Source organism: Tachyglossus aculeatus, chromosome 3 (assembly GCF_015852505.1).
Source record: "Tachyglossus aculeatus isolate mTacAcu1 chromosome 3, mTacAcu1.pri, whole genome shotgun sequence".
NCBI lineage: Eukaryota > Metazoa > Chordata > Mammalia > Monotremata > Tachyglossidae > Tachyglossus > Tachyglossus aculeatus.
In genome coordinates this window covers 27764520-27780756 of record NC_052068.1, presented here as the reverse complement: position 1 = coordinate 27780756, position 16237 = coordinate 27764520, and the positions used below count along the sequence as shown (strand labels likewise).

Below are 16237 nucleotides of genomic sequence, written 5' to 3'. Positions count from 1 at the left end.
CAATCAGATTTATTGAGCATATACTGGGTGCAGAGCACTGTACTAAGCGCTGGGAGAGTACAATATAAAAATCAACAGTAAGCGCTTAAAAAACACCACAATTATTATTATTATTACCGGTCATTCATTCCATCGGATTTATTGAGCATATACTGGGTGCAGAGCACTGTACTAAGCGCTGGGAGAGTACAATATAAAAATCAACAGTCAGCGCTTAAAAAATACTACAATTATTATTATTATTACCAGTCGTTCATTCAATCAGATTTATTGAGCGCAAACTGTGCTCAGAGCACTGTACTAAGCGCTGGGGGAGTACAATATAAAAATAAACAGTAAGCGCTTAAAAAATACTACAATTATTATTATTATTACTAGTCGTTCATTCAATCAGATTTATTGAGCACAAACTGTGCGCAGAGCACTGTACTAAGCGCTGGGGGAGTACAATATAAAAATAAACAGTAAGCGCTTAAAAAATACCACAATTATTATTATTATTACCAGTCGTTCATTCAATCGGATTTATTGAACATATACTGGGTGCAGAGCACTGTACTAAGCGCTGGGAGAGTACAATATAAAAATCAACAGTCAGCGCTTAAAAAATACTACAATTATTATTATTATTACCAGTCGTTCATTCAATCAGATTTATTGAGCGCAAACTGTGCTCAGAGCACTGTACTAAGCGCTGGGGGAGTACAATATAAAAATAAACAGTAAGCGCTTAAAAAATACTACAATTATTATTATTATTACTAGTCGTTCATTCAATCAGATTTATTGAGCACAAACTGTGCGCAGAGCACTGTACTAAGCGCTGGGGGAGTACAATATAAAAATAAACAGTAAGCGCTTAAAAAATACCACTATCATTATTATTATTATTACCAGTCTTTCATTCAATCGGATTTATTGGGCGCAAACTGTGCGCACAGCACTGTACTAAGCGCTGGGAGAGTACAATATAAAAATCAACAGTAAGCGCATAAAAAATACTACAATTATTATTATCATTACCAGTTGTTCATTCAATCAGATTTATTGAGGGCAAACTGTGCGCAGAGCACTGTACTAAGCGCTGGGGGAGTACAATATAAAAATAAACAGTAAGCGCTTAAACAATACCACAATTATTATTATTATTACCAGTCGTTCATTCAATCGGATTTATTAAACATATACTGGGTGCAGAGCACTGTACTAAGCGCTGGGAGAGTACAATATAAAAATAAACAGTAAGCGCTTAAAAAATACTACAATTATTATTATTATTACCAGTCGTTCGTTCATTCAATCAGATTTATTGAGCGCAAACTGTGCGCAGAGCACTGTACTAAGCGCTGGGAGAGTACAATATAAAAATAAACAGTAAGTGCTTAAAAAATACCACAATTATTATTATTATTACCAGTCTTTCATTCAATCGGATTTATTGAGCATATACTGGGTGCAGAACACTGTACTAAGCGCTGGGAGAGTACAATATAAAAATAAACAGTAAGCGTTTAAAAAATACCACAATTATTATTATTATTACCAGTCTTTCATTCAATCGGATTTATTGAGTGCAAACTGTGCGCAGAGCACTGTACTAAGTGCTGGGAGAGTACAATATAAAAATAAACAGTAAGCGCTTAAAAAATACTACAATTATTATTATTATTACCAGTCGTTCATTCAATCGGATTTATTGAGTGCAAACTGTGCGCAGAGCACTGTACTAAGCACTGGGAGAGTACAATATAAAAATAAACAGTAAGCGCTTAAAAAATACCACAATCATCATTATTATTATTATCAGTCATTCATTCAATCGGATTTGTTGAGCATATACTGGGTGCAGAGCACTGTACTAAGCGCTGGGAGAGTACAATATAAAAATAAACAGTAAGCACTTAAAAAACTACCACAATCATTATTATTATTACCAGGCATTCATTCAATTGGACTTATTGAGCATATACTGGGTGCAGAGCACTGTACTAAGTGCTGGGAGAGTACAATATAAAAATAAACAGTAAGCGTCTAAAAAATACCACGATTATTATTATTATTACCAGTCTTTCATTCAATTGGATTTATTGGGCGCAAACTGTGTGCACAGCACTGTACTAAGCGCTGGGAGAGTACAATATAAAAATAAACAGTAAGCGCTTAAAAAAATACCACAACTATTATTATTATTACCAGTCATTCATTCAATCGGATTTATTGAGCATATACTGGGTGCAGAGCACTGTACTAAGCGCTGGGAGAGTACAATATAAAAATCAACAGTAAGCGCTTAAAAAATACCACAATTATTATTATTATTACCAGTCGTTCATTCAATCGGATTTATTGCGCATATACTGGGTGCAGAGCACTGTACTAAGCGCTGGGAGAGTACAATATCAAAATAAACAGTAAGCGCTTAAAAAATACTACAATTATTATTATTATTACCAGTCGTTCATTCAATCGGATTTATTGGGCGCAAACTGTGCGCAGAGCACTGTACTAAGCGCTGGGAGAGTACAAGATAAAAATAAACAGTAAGCGCTTAAAAAATACCACAATTATTATTACCAGTCTTTCATTCAATAGGATTTATTGGGCGCAAACTGTGCGCAGGGCACTGTACTAAGCGCTGGGAGAGTACAATATAAAAATAAACAGACACAATCCCTGCCCACAACCAGCTTACAGTCTAGAGGGGACCGTGAATGTGAAGCTCTTGGCAACGTGTGGCATCCTTGCCCACCTTTCGCCCCAGCAGGAACGGGACTGGCAAAGGCAAGGGACCGTGAGTGGCACCGCGAGAACGAGCACCACGAGAACCAACTCCGTTGGGCAGGTTTTCCGTAACAATAAAATAATAAATTGTGGTATTTGTTAAGCGCTTACAATGTGCCAGGCACTCCACTAAGTAAGCACGGGGGGCTGATGCGAGCAAATCAGGTCGGACACAGTCCCTGTCCCATGTGGGGCTCACGGTCACAATCCCCATTTCACAGATGAGGGAACTGACGCACCGAGAAGTTAAGTGACGTGTCCAAGGTCACACAGCAGACAAGTGGCGGAGTCGGGATTAGAACTCAGGTCCTTTCGCCTTCCAGGCCTGCGTTCTATCCATTAGGCCGTGCTGCTTCGCCAGAAACAGGCTTGTTGATGATAGGAGATGCCCTCATCACTACTTAATTCCTAAAGGGAGATTTTTAACATAGAAATACTCACCTTTGGGCATTCTGGAAAGCGGTGGGTCACAACACTCCATATGGAACCCTCTATCGCAAGAGTCACAAAAAAGCATATTTTCCTGAAATACAAAAGAAAAAAAAAATGCCTGATACTGAATACCGTTCCAAAAATTGAAAAAACAACACACAAACCCTTTTGGTTTTTCCACATTAACAACGACTGAAAAAAACTAAATGTTACTGAGTTTGACGGTGCACATTCTTTTATTTTAAAAGAAAAATTACCTGCAGCAAAAAGAAATTATACAGAATAAGAAACACTTATCCTTCTAAAACATTCTCCTCTTCATAATCCGCTGAAAGAATTATCGGATAAAAGAGATTTTAAATGTGAACTTACTGCATTTTTGCCTTGGATTCTACACGCGCTGCATGTCTTGCATTCAATACACTGCCATCGTAAGGCCTTTACATTGGTGGTCAACTCAGGACAGAATTTTAAACACGATGGATGTCCTGTAAAAACAGAATTTGAACAATCTGATATTAATGGAGCTTACAAAACTTTCACCCAACTTCCGACCCTCTCGCCCCACCCTCTGCAACACATGCTTTGTAGAAAATGGCATCCAGGCAATGACTGAAATGGAGCGATGGCTGTTCCATTTTACATTCCCTCTCCCGGAACACAAGCAAAAGGATTTGGTAGCTTGAAAGAGATCTGATACCTCCGGTCCACGCTATCGGCATAACGCATTACATGTGCATGTGTAAGGATGACTACAAATGCACCAACACAAACGTAACACCTATTGGTTTTGTGTTTGCGACTTCCATCAGAGTGAGGTGAATGTCTTTTCTTCTACTGCAATTACCCAAATGCCATTTTGATGTCCATCTTGCCCACTCATTACACTATCAATCCCTGGAGGCCTTCCCAGACTGAGCCCCTTCCTTCCTCTCCCCCTCGTCCCCCTCTCCATCCCCCCCATCTTACCTCCTTCCCTTCCCCACAGCACCTGTATATATGTCTATATGTTTGTACATATTTATTACTCTATTTATTTTACTTGTACATATCTATTCTATTTATTTTATTTTGTTAGTATGTTTGGTTTTGTTCTCTGTCTCCCCCTTTTAGACTGTTGGGTAGGGACTGTCTCTAGATGTTGCCAACTTGGACTTCCCAAGCGCTTAGTACAGTGCTCTGCACACAGTAAGCGCTCAATAAATACGATTGATTGATTGATTGATTGATTGGAGGAAAGAGAACAAGTCTATTCACTCTATTGCACTCTCCCAAGTAGACTCTGGGCCACACAGTCCTCTAATGCTCGCTTTGTGCTGTGACTTAAAATCTGTAGTAGCTACCCCACATTGCCTTGGGGAAAAGCCAAGCAGGAAATAAACACGGAATGAAAAACTTCACGACCAGACATACCTTGAACTTGAGATGGCCAGGTATTAATAATAATAATGATGATGATGGCATTTGTTAAGCGCTTACTATGCGCAAAGCACTGTTCTAAGTGCTGGGGGGATACAAGGTGATCGGGTTGTCCCACGGGGGGCTCCCAGTCTTCATCCCCATTTTACAGATGAGGGAAATGAGGCACAGAGAAGTGAAGTGACTCGCCCAAAGTCACACAGCCGATAAGTGGCGCAGCCAGGATTAGAACCCATGACCTCTGACTCCCGAGCCCGTGCTCTTTCCAGTGTAGTTTACACTATAATCAATCAATCAATCGTATTTATTGAGCGCTTACTGTGTGCAGAGCACTGGACTAAGCGCTTGGGAAGTACAAGTTGGCAACATATAGAGACGGTCCCTACCCAACAGTGGGCTCACAGTCTAAAAGGGGGAGACAGACAACAAAACCAAACATACTAACAAAATAAAATAAATAGAATAGATATGTACAAGGAAAATAAATAAATATGAGTAAAATGGGGATTAAAACTGTGAGCCCTCTGTGGGACAACATGATCATCTTGTAACCTTCCCAGCGCTTAGAACTGTGCTTTGCACATAGTAAGCACTTTAACAAATGCCATTATTATTATTATTACTATTATTATTATTATTATTATCATTATTATTATTATTATGTCCTCTGGTTTCCAGGCCCATACTCTTTCCACTAGGCCATGCTGCTTCTCGAGTCTTTGGCGTGGGGCTGAGAGAAACCCCTGGTGCCCAGGGAGGATGGGAAAGACGGTGCTGGCAGCACCATCCTCCTCCTCCTCCTGCCATGGCTGTGGCATCCAAACTGCTCCATCCAAATTGCTATCATGCTTGTCCAAGCCCTTAGCATGTCCCACTTCAATTCCTGCTTGAGCCACCTCGCTGATCACCCTGCTTCCAGTCTCCCCCCACTCCAGTCCATTTTTCACTCCACTACCCAGATCATTTTTCTACAAAAAAAAAAATGTTCTGGGCACACCTTTCCACTTCTCAAAAACTCCTACAGGTTGCCCATCCATCTCCACCTAGTAATAATAATCATAATAATGCTGCTGATGATGATATTGTTCAGCGCTTACTATGTGCCAAGCACCTTTCTAAGCGCTGGGGTAGATACAAGGTTGTCTCGTGGGGCTCACAGCCTCAATCCCCATTTTACAGATGAGGCAACTGAGGCACAGAGAAGTGAAGTGACTTGCCCAAAGTCACACAGCCGACAAGTGGCGAAGCTGGAATTGGAACCTATGACCTCTAGACTCCCAAGCCCCGTGGTCTTTCCACTAAGCCATGTTGCTTCTCATCATCATCATCATCATCGATCGTATTTATTGAGCGCTTACTATGTGCAGAGCACTGTACTAAGCGCTTGGGTTACCACTGGCTTTCAGGCACTCAAATCAGCTGCCCCCTTCCCACCTAATCCTGCTCATCTCCCACTACAACCCGGCCCGCATGAGTGGCTTCTCTAATGCCAACCTACTTACTTGGATCTTCATTCATTCATTCATTCATTCAATCGCATTTATTGAGCGCTTACGGTGTGCAGAGCACTGTACTAAGCGCTTGGGAAGTCCAAGTTGGCAACTTATAGAGACGGTCCCTACCCAACGGTGGGCTCAGAGTCTTGAAGATCTTGTCTCTCTCACCCCCAGAAATTGGCTCACGTACTCCTTCCAGCGTGGAGCTTCCTTCCACTTCTATCTCCACAGACCACCTCTCCCCCCATCTGCTTATGATGCTCTAACCCAGGTGCTTAGCAAATGGTAAGGGCTTAATAAACGCCACCTTTGTGTATAAAAGTGCTACGGGGGCCCAGGGGGAGGGGGAAGGGGCTGTGAGTTCTCAAAGTGTTTAGATGTTCGTTTGTTTTATGGTATTTGTTAAGCACTCCCTATGTCTCAAGCACTGTTCTAAGCTCTGGGGTACATTCATTCATTCATTCAGTCATCAATCAATCAATCAATCGTATTTATTGAGCACTTACTGTGCGCAGAGCACTGTGCTAAGCGCTTGGGAAGTACAAGTTGGCAACATATAGAGACGGTCCCTACCCAACAATGGGCTCACAGTCTAAAATATTTATTGAGCGCTTACTGTGTGCAGAGCACTGGACTGAGCGCTTGGGAAGTGCAAGTTGGCAACATAGAGAGACGGTCCCTACCCAACAGCGGGCTCCCAGTCTAGAAGGGGGAGACAGACAACAAAACACAACATATTAACAAAATAAAGTAAATAGAATAAATATGCACGAGTAAAATAAATACATAAATGGCTTATCAGATTGGACGGAGTCCCTGTCCCACACGGGGCTCACAACCTAAGTAGGAGGAGCGGAAATGCTGAAGTGTCAGGTTGACTGAAAAGAGAAAGCTTTACATCATCATCATCATCGATCGTATTTATTGAGCGCTTACTGTGTGCAGAGCACTGTACTAAGCGCTTGGGAAGTACAAGTTGGTAACTTATAGAGACAGTCCCTACCCAGCAGTGGGCTCACAGTCTACAACTAAGATTTGTTCTCCTGATTCATACAACTGGAAAGGTTATGGGGTGGCTCTCCGCTCTTTCTCTTTTTCTTCCCTTGCCCGAGCACCTCCCCTGACACCCAAGACAAAATAACGGCCACTGCCCCATTGTCCCCTACCTTCCTACCGTCTTCCCTGATACACGGAGATGCCACCCGGAACATTCTTCAAGACACCATAAAAAGGGAAAGGTCAAAGATAAGGAGAGAATTTGGAGGATGAAGAAGGCGGAGAATGGAGAGATGGAGTTGAGCAATGAACTCAAAGGTAAATATTTCTCAGCTGATATTTCAAAAGAAAGAAAACAAAGTACTACAACCCAGCCTGAGCTCTTTACTCGTCTAGTGCCAGTTTACTCACTGTGCTCTGATCTCATCGATTTCACTGCCGATCGCTTTCCCATATTCTCCCTCTGGCCTGGAACTTCCTCCCCTTCCATACAGGCCGGACCACCCCTCTTCCCCACCTTATTCGAATCACGCTTCCCCGATCAAGTCCTTATTTCCCCAACTCCTTGTCCCTTCTCCATCATCTACGTACTTGGATTTGGACACTTTGGGCACTTCGTATTCGCCTCACGGCACTTATGTCCCTATCCGCAATTTATTTGTTTTAATATGTCGCCCTCTCTAGCCTGTAAACTCGTTGGGTGGAGGGAAAGTGTCTAACAACTCTAAATTCTTCTCTCCCCAGTGCTTAATACAGTGCTCTGCACAAAGTATAGGCTTAATCAATACAACTGACTGAGTTTCTGTCTCTGTGGTTGATACTCACCACACAGACCTAGACAGCCTAAAATTTGGTAAATCCTCATTTGTGACAGTGCGGTCACATCGCACCAGGGAACTCACACCTAACAGGCCGTGTTAGGAGACAGTAAGGAACACGTTGGAGTTGGTGATCTGACTCCCTCTTCCTGGATGTCCAACTTGACCCGAGTATTTGGAGCTCAGACGTCTTCTGGAAGCAGCCTTCATCATCATCAATCGTATTTCTTGAGCGCTTACTATGTGCAGAGAACTGTACTAAGCGCTTGGGAAGCACAAATTGGCAACACATAGAGACAGTCCCTACCCAACAGTGGGCTCACAGTCTAAACGTTTTACAGTCTAAAAGCCTAAAAGTTTTACAGTCTAAAAGCCTTGCCCTTTCCATGAGCAAATTTTGAAGAGCTGAATGTAGAGTGAGTAGTAAAGACTGTAATCTCATTGCGGGCAGGGAATGTGTTTGCATATAACTGTTAATCTTGTATTCTCCTAAGCGCTTCCTACAGTGCTCTGCACATGGCAAGCACTCAAAAAATGTGATTGACTGACTGACTAAAGGACCAATTCCCAATTCTCATGCCTAATTTTATGATGGCTGCTCAACTTTATATTGGGTTTGGATCTCACTTGGCATTACTTGAAAGCAAACTGATCTTTCAGGCAAATAAAATCAAACAGAACCCTTAGGGAGCTACTAGTAGGCTCTCTCTGGGGAAGAGCATGAACTCTTTCAGGCCCCAGAGACTCATTTTAGCTTAGTACAGTGCTCTGCACACAGTAAGCGCTCAATAAATACGACTGATGATTTTAAAACCTTCAGGGGAACAAAGGATAAAAGAGTGGCCGGAAAAAGAAACTGCACACTTTACCTATTTCCAGTCAGGAGGAACTCACTGGTAAGCTTATGGTCACCAAACCTTCTAAGGCGATGCCACAGACCCTCTTGAGTATTCAGCAGATTATTATTATTACGGTATTTGTTAAGCGCTTACTACTACTACTACTACTAATAATAATAATGACATTTATTAAGCGCTTACTATGTGCAAATCAATCAATCAATCGTATTTATTGAGCGCTTACTGTGTGCAGAGCACTGGACTAAGCGCTTGGGAAGTCCAAGTTGGCAACATCTAGAGACAGTCCCTACCCAACAGTGGGCTCACAGTCTAAAAGGGGGAGACAGGGAACAAAACCAAACATACCAACAAAACAAAATAAATAGAATAGATATGTACAAGTAAAACAAATAAATAAATACTGTTCTGCAAAGCACTGTTCTAAGCACTGGGGGGATACAAGGTGATCAGGTTGTCCCACGGGGGCTCACAGTCAACCCCCACTTTACAGATGAGGGAACTGAGGCCCAGAGAAGTTAAGTGACTTGCCCAAGGTCACACAGCTGACAATTGGTAGAGCCGGGATTTGAACCCACGACCACTGACTCCAAAGCCCGGGCTCTTTCCACTGAGCCACGCTGCTTCTCTTCTGTGCCAAGCATCCCTTTAAGCACTGGGGTAGATACAGAGCAATCAGGTTGTCCCACATGGGGCTCACAGTCTTAATCCCCATTTTACTGATGAGGTAACAAGCACAGAGAAGTTAAGTGGCTCACCCAAGGTCACACAGCAGACAAGTGGCGGAGCTGGGATTAGAACCTACATCCTCTGACTCCCAAACCCGTGCTCTTTCCACTTAGCCACCCTGCTGCTCAATGTTAACTGATGTTAACTGATGACATCATTGTAGCTTCTAAACAATCATTATTGAGCACTTACTGTGTGCAGAGAACACTGTACTATGCACCCTGGAGAGCATAATACAACAGGGTGGAGCTTCCCATCTAGAGGAAGAGTTAACAGTATAGAATCCACTATTCAAATCAATCAATCAATCGTATTTATTGAGCGCTTACTGTGTGCAGAGCACTGTACTAAGCGCTTGGGAAGTACAAGTTGGCAACACATAGAGACAGTCCCTACCCAACAGTGGGCTCACAGTCTAGAAGGGGGAGACAGAGAACAAAACCAAACATACTAACAAAATAAAATAAATAGAATAGACAGGTACAAGTAAAATAAATAGAGTAATAAATATGTACTAAGACCTATCCAGTTCTAATGACTGTTCTATATCAACTTGGTGGGCTAAAGAAAGCCCTGTGAGATAATAATCTCACGTCAATTATGGTTTTTCTCTCTCAAACATTTCCAATTCGGAAGCCGAGCATGAGCAGTTAGAGCTGTCAATCCTCGTGGTCACCATCTCAGCCACCCTCTTTTTCCTCATCATTTTAACCGGTGTTTGTTTGGCTTTTTATCGCAAGCTCGAGAACGTGAAGTAAGTCTTTGTTTCCCTGAATAATATGAATCCATACGTTGCGCCAGACTCTCCCAGGGCCCCGTTTTTCTCCTTGGGAGTGAATTTGGAACCGAGCTGCGGAAGCTCCTTCAGGTCATCATCATCATCATCATCAATCGTATTTATTGAGCGCTTGGGAAGTACAAATTGGCAACACATAGAGACAGTCCCTACCCAACAGTGGGCTCACAGTCTAAAAGGGGAGAGACAGAGAACAAAACCAAACATACTAGCAAAATAAAATAAATTATTTTATTTTATTATTTTATTTCCATTACGGAAGCGTTTGTTCAGTCACTATTTCATTGCCCCGGCCTTGCTGGGCTAGGAAACTGGATCAAACAAAAAGGTATTCATTTCCACTGGGGTAGTACTGAGAACGTCATTGCCTCGTTGTGAGATTTGGGCTACCCGGGTGGCCTGAAAGAGTGAATAAATCTTCCCAAAGCGCTGAACCAGTTACCAAGAACTGGATTACTGTGTCAAATTCTTTGTCGCTTTTATTATTTTCTTTACCACTTCAGGCATCTGGGACCAATGAGTCAGTTTTCATAAAGATGACAGAGCTGCGTGTGACAGGAGAATCTGAACCAGAGCCAATCATTTATAGAGACCCTTAAAAAGATATTGTAAAATTACTGGGTATAAATGCAAATTTCACACAGACAAAAGCCCATTTTTAAAAAGGAACACGGTGACCCATCATAGGAGCAAATTTTGCTCCCCTAATTATTATGTTATTTAAGTAATAATAATAATGTTGGCATTTGTTAAGGGCTTACTATGTGCAAAGCACTGTTCTAAGCGCTGGGGAGAATACAGGGTGCCTCGGTTCCCTCATCTGTCAAATGGGGATTACGACTGTGAGCCCCACGTGGGACAACTTGATCACCTTGTATCCCCCCAGCGCTTAGAACAGTGCTCTGCACATAGTAAGCGCTTAACAAATGCCATAATAATAATAATAATAATGTGATCAGGTTGTCCCATGTGGGCCTCACAGTCTTGATCCCCATTTTACAGATGAGGTAACTGCACAGAGAAAATAGTTGAAGCCTTGGGAGCGAATGAGTTCTCCAACAGAGTGGATGGAGATGGAGAAAAGAACTAATAATAAATAATAAAATAATGGTGGCATTTATTAAGTGCTTACTATGTGCAAGGCACTGTTCTAAGCGCTGGGGAGGTTACAAGGTGATCAGTTTGTCCCATGGAGGGTTCACAACTAAGACTTCAGGGTCTCCCACGTTTAGAAGGTGAGAGGCAGAGAAGTCCACGAAAAAGACTGAGGAGGGACCAGAGAAATAGGAGAATAATAATAATAATAATGATGGCATTTATTAAGCGCTTACTATGTGCAAAGCACTGTTCTAAGCACTGGGGGGATACAAGGTGATCAGGTTGTCCCACGTGGGGCTCACAGTCTTAATCCCATTTTACAGATGAGGTAACTGAGGCACAGAGAAGTTAAGTGGCTTGCCCAAGGCCCCACAGCTGACAAGTGGCGGAGCCGGGATTCGAACCCATGACATCTGACTCCAAAGCCCGTGCTCTTTCCACCGAGCCACGCTGCTTCTCATAACGAGGAGAGGATAGCGCCCGTGAAGCCAAGGTTAGATCACTCTTCCAGGGGAATGGGCTGGTCCACAGCACCGAAGGCAGCCGAGAGGTTGACAAGGATTTAGGATGGAGCAGAGGCTCACAGTCTTCATCCCCATTTTACAGATGAGGGAACTGAGGCACAGAGAAGTGAAGTGACTTGCCCAAAGTCACCCAACTGACAGGTGGCGGAGCTGGGATTAGAACCCACGACCTCCGACTCCCAAGCCCGGGCTCTTTCCGCTAAGCCACGCTGCTACTTAAACCCTCTTCCTAGCTTAGGAGAAGCAGCACGACATAGTGGCCTGAGAGTCAGGTGGTCATACGTCCTAATTTCTGGCCCCACCACTTGTCTCCGTGTGACCTTGGGCAAGCTACTTCACTCCTCTGGGCCTCATTTACTTCATCTGCAAAATGGGGATTAAGACTGTGAGCACCACGTGGGACAGGGACTGTGTCCAACTCGATTTGCTTGTATCCACCCCAGAGCTTAGTAGAGTGCCTGGCACACTGTGCTTAACAAATACTACAATCATTAATTATGATTATTATTCACAGGGGCCCGCTGCTTACCACAGGTAAATTGAGGGGTTGGGAAGGGATGCGTAGAGGAGACGGAAACCAAGGGCAGAGATGGGATTGACTCCCAGGGACAGGGAACAACCGGTACCCTGCAGACTTGTGGTCCCAGCAGATTTGTTTGGGAGGGAAAGTGAAGGAGGGAAGAAAAGGGAAATTAAGGAAGATGAATGGGAAACGGCAGCCCCCACCATCCTTTTTAGATCAACGGCAAGGATAATGGCTGGCTCTTGTCACTGCTGTCCTATTTTGGTTTCCTACTAATGGGTGCTACAGAAAAACCAGGTCAACACTTGGTGGAAGTTTGATTTGTATCTTCGGAGGGACATTACTATACTGTACTACTGTATCAGCCTTCTCTCTGAGCTCCCATCCTCGTATCTCTCCCCACTTCAATCCATACTTCATGCTGCTGCCCGGATTGTCTTTGTCCAGAAACACTCTGGGCATGTTACTCCCCTCCTCAAAAATCTCCAGTGGCTGCCAGTCAACCTACGCATCAAGCAAAAACTCCTCACTCTCCGCTTCCAGGCTGTCCATCCCCTCGCCCCCTTCTACCTCACCTCCCTTCTCTCCTTCTCCAGCCCAGCCCGCACCCTCCGCTCCTCTGCCGCTAATCTCCTCACCGCGCCTCGTTCTCGCCTGTCCCGCCGTCGACCCCCGGCCCACATCATCCTCCGGTCCTGGAATGCCCTCCCACTGCCCATCCGCCAAGATAGCTCTCTTCCTCCCTTCAAGGCCCTGCTGAGAGCTCACCTCCTCCAGGAGGTCTTCCCAGGCTGAGCCCCCTCCTTCCTCTCCCCCTTGTCCCCCCTCCATCCCCCATCTTACCTCCTTCCCTTCCCCACAGCACCTGTATATATGTCTATATGTTTGTACATATTTATTACTCTATTTATTTATTTATTTTACTTGTACATATCTATTCTATTTATTTTATTTTGTTAGTATGTTTGGTTTTGTTCTCTGTCTCCCCCTTTTAGACTGTGAGCCCACTGTTGGGTAGGGACTGCCTCTATATGTTGCCAACCTGTACTTCCCAAGCGCTTAGTCCAGTGCTCTGCACACAGTAAGCGCTCAATAAATACGATTGATTGATTGATTGATATACCATTCTTATTACAGAACGCGGTAACATTCATTGCAGACCGCGCAGTTCTTCTCAGTGTCACAAAATGTACGAAGACCCATATGCGACCCATAATTCCTCCCCCTCTGAGAACTCAGAAACACCCAATGGATAGCACTGCTTTCGATTCTGGGGCTGCCTCTATAAGTTGCCAACTTGTACTTCCCAAGTGCTTAGTACAGTGCTCTGCACACAGTAAGTGCTCAATAAATACGATTGATTGATTGATTGATTCTGCCTCTGCTCTAAGAGAATCACCCCATTCCTGATTGCTGCTTTCCAGCTGGGTTCTCTATCTGCCGCCCTTCTCTCTCAGAGATCCACAGAGCATCGTCTGAAGTTGCACTTCGCATTTCATTTGAAGCGGCCGCAGGAAGAGTCAACAAAATCAACCAAGAGGCACAGCATTAAGAACAGTATTCGGTGCTTAGAATCAATCAATCAATCGTATTTATTGAGCGCTTACTGGGTGCAGAGCACTGTACTAAGCGGTTAGGAAGTACAAGTTGGCAACATATAGAGAACGGTGCTCGACACATAGTAAGCGCTTAACAAATACCTTAATGATAATAACAATGTTCCTTCTTCACAGACCTCTTGGAAAGGGCATGATAGAGCTAGAGAAGGTCTGGAGATGGACGACCAAAATGAGAAGGAGAAGGAGAACTCCCAGGCAAGGACACAATGGTGAAGGGGCGTCGTGGCCGGGTGAAAAAAGCACCAAAGAGAAATTCATTCATTCATTCTTCATTCATTCAATCATTTATTGAGCGCTATGTGCAGCACACTGTACTAAGCGCTTGGAAAGTATAAGTTGGCACCATCTAGAGACGGTCCCTACCCAACAGTGGGCTCACAGTCTAGGAAACCCAGTTTTGAGTCCAGGCTCAGCCACTGAGTTATACTACTTGGGCAAGTTGTTTAACTTCTTTGGGTCTCAGTCTCCTCAATCAATCAATCAATCAATCAATGGTAATAATAATAATACTAGTAATGATTGCGGTGCTTACTATGTGCCAGGCACTGTACTAAGGGCTGGGGTGGATACAAGCAAATGGGGTTGGACACTGTCCCTGTCCCATGTGGGGCTCACCGTCTCAATCCCCATTTTACAGATGAGCCCACGGTTGGGTAGGGACTGCCTCTACATGTTGCCAATTTGTACTTCCCAAGCGCTTAGTACAGTGCTCTGCACATAGTAAGCGCTCAATAAATACGATTGATGATGAGGTAACTGAGGCCCAGAGAAGTTAACTGAGCCCCTTCCTTCCTCTCCCCCTCGTCCCCCTCTCCATTCCCCCGCCTTACCTCCTTTCCTTCCCCACAACACCTGTATATATGTATATATGTTTGTACAAATTTATCACTCTATTTATTTATTTAACTTGTACATATCTATTCTATTTATTTTATTTTGTTAGTATGTTTGGTTTTGTTCTCTGTCTCCCCCTTCTAGACTGTGAGCCCACTGTTGGGTAGGGACCGTCTCTATATGTTGCCAACTTGTACTTCCCAAGCGCTTGGTACAGTGCTCTGCACACAGTAAGCGCTCAATAAATACGATTGATGATGATGATGATATTTATTACTCTAATTATTTATTTATTTTACTTGTACATATCTATTCTATTTATTTTATTTTGTTAGTATGTTTGGTTTTGTCTCCCCTTTTTAGACTGTGAGCCCACTGTTGGGTAGGGACTGTCTCTATATGTTGCCAACTTGTACTTCCCAAGTGCTTGGTACAGTGCTCTGCACACAGTAAGCGCTCAATAAATACGATTGATTGATTGATTGTTTAAGTGACTTACCCAAGGCCACACAAGCTGACGAGTGGTGGAGCCGGAATTAGAACCCAAGACCTTCTGACTTCCGGGACCAGGCTCTACCCACTAGGCCACGCTGCTTCTCGTGGTAACTAAGGGCAGAGGACAGCCTTAAGGGCTAGGGAGAGAAGTACCATGACCTAATGAATACAGCATGGGGCCGGGAGTCAGAAGGACCCGGGTTCGAGTCCCGGCTCTGCCACACAGCTACTGTGCGACCTTGGGCAAGTCACTTCACTTCTCTGGGCCTCAGTTACCTCATCTGTAAAATGGGGATGAAGACTGTGAGCCCCATGTGGAACAGGGACTGTGTCCAACCCTGTTTGCTTGAATCCATCCCAGCACTTAGTCCAGGGCCTGGCATATAGTAAGCGATTAACAAATACCACAATTATTATCACTATTATTATTATTATTGGTCCAGCACATTACAGTGTTCCCTCGAGACTGCATCTCGTTGTGGGCAGGTATGTGTCTGTTATATTGTTGTGTTGTACTCTCTCAAGCATTTAGTGAAGTGCTCTGTACACAATTAGCAGTATGGCTTAGTGGAAAGAGGCCAGGCTTGGGAGTCGGAGGTCATGATTTCTAATCCCGGCTCCGCCACTTGTCACCTGTGTGACTTTGGGCAAGTCACTTCACTTCTCTGGGCCTCAGTTACCTCATCTGTAAAATGGGGATTAAGACTGTGAGCCCCATGTGGAACAGGGACTATGTCCAACCTGGTTTGCTTGAATCCATCCCAGCACTTAGACTAGGGCCTGGCATATAGTAAGCGATTAACAAATACCACAATTATTA

The 16237-nt window shown here is 43.7% G+C and overlaps 1 protein-coding gene across 1 annotated transcript in view; it reads right to left on the bottom strand.

The window, feature by feature from the left end:
- The window catches only part of KAT6B (lysine acetyltransferase 6B), a 346051-nt gene that overhangs the window by 120665 nt on the left and 209149 nt on the right, over nt 1-16237 (bottom strand). The window contains 2 exon segments of the mRNA XM_038743525.1: nt 3223-3304; nt 3586-3701. Of these exon segments, the coding sequence (XP_038599453.1) occupies nt 3223-3304; nt 3586-3701 (198 nt within the window).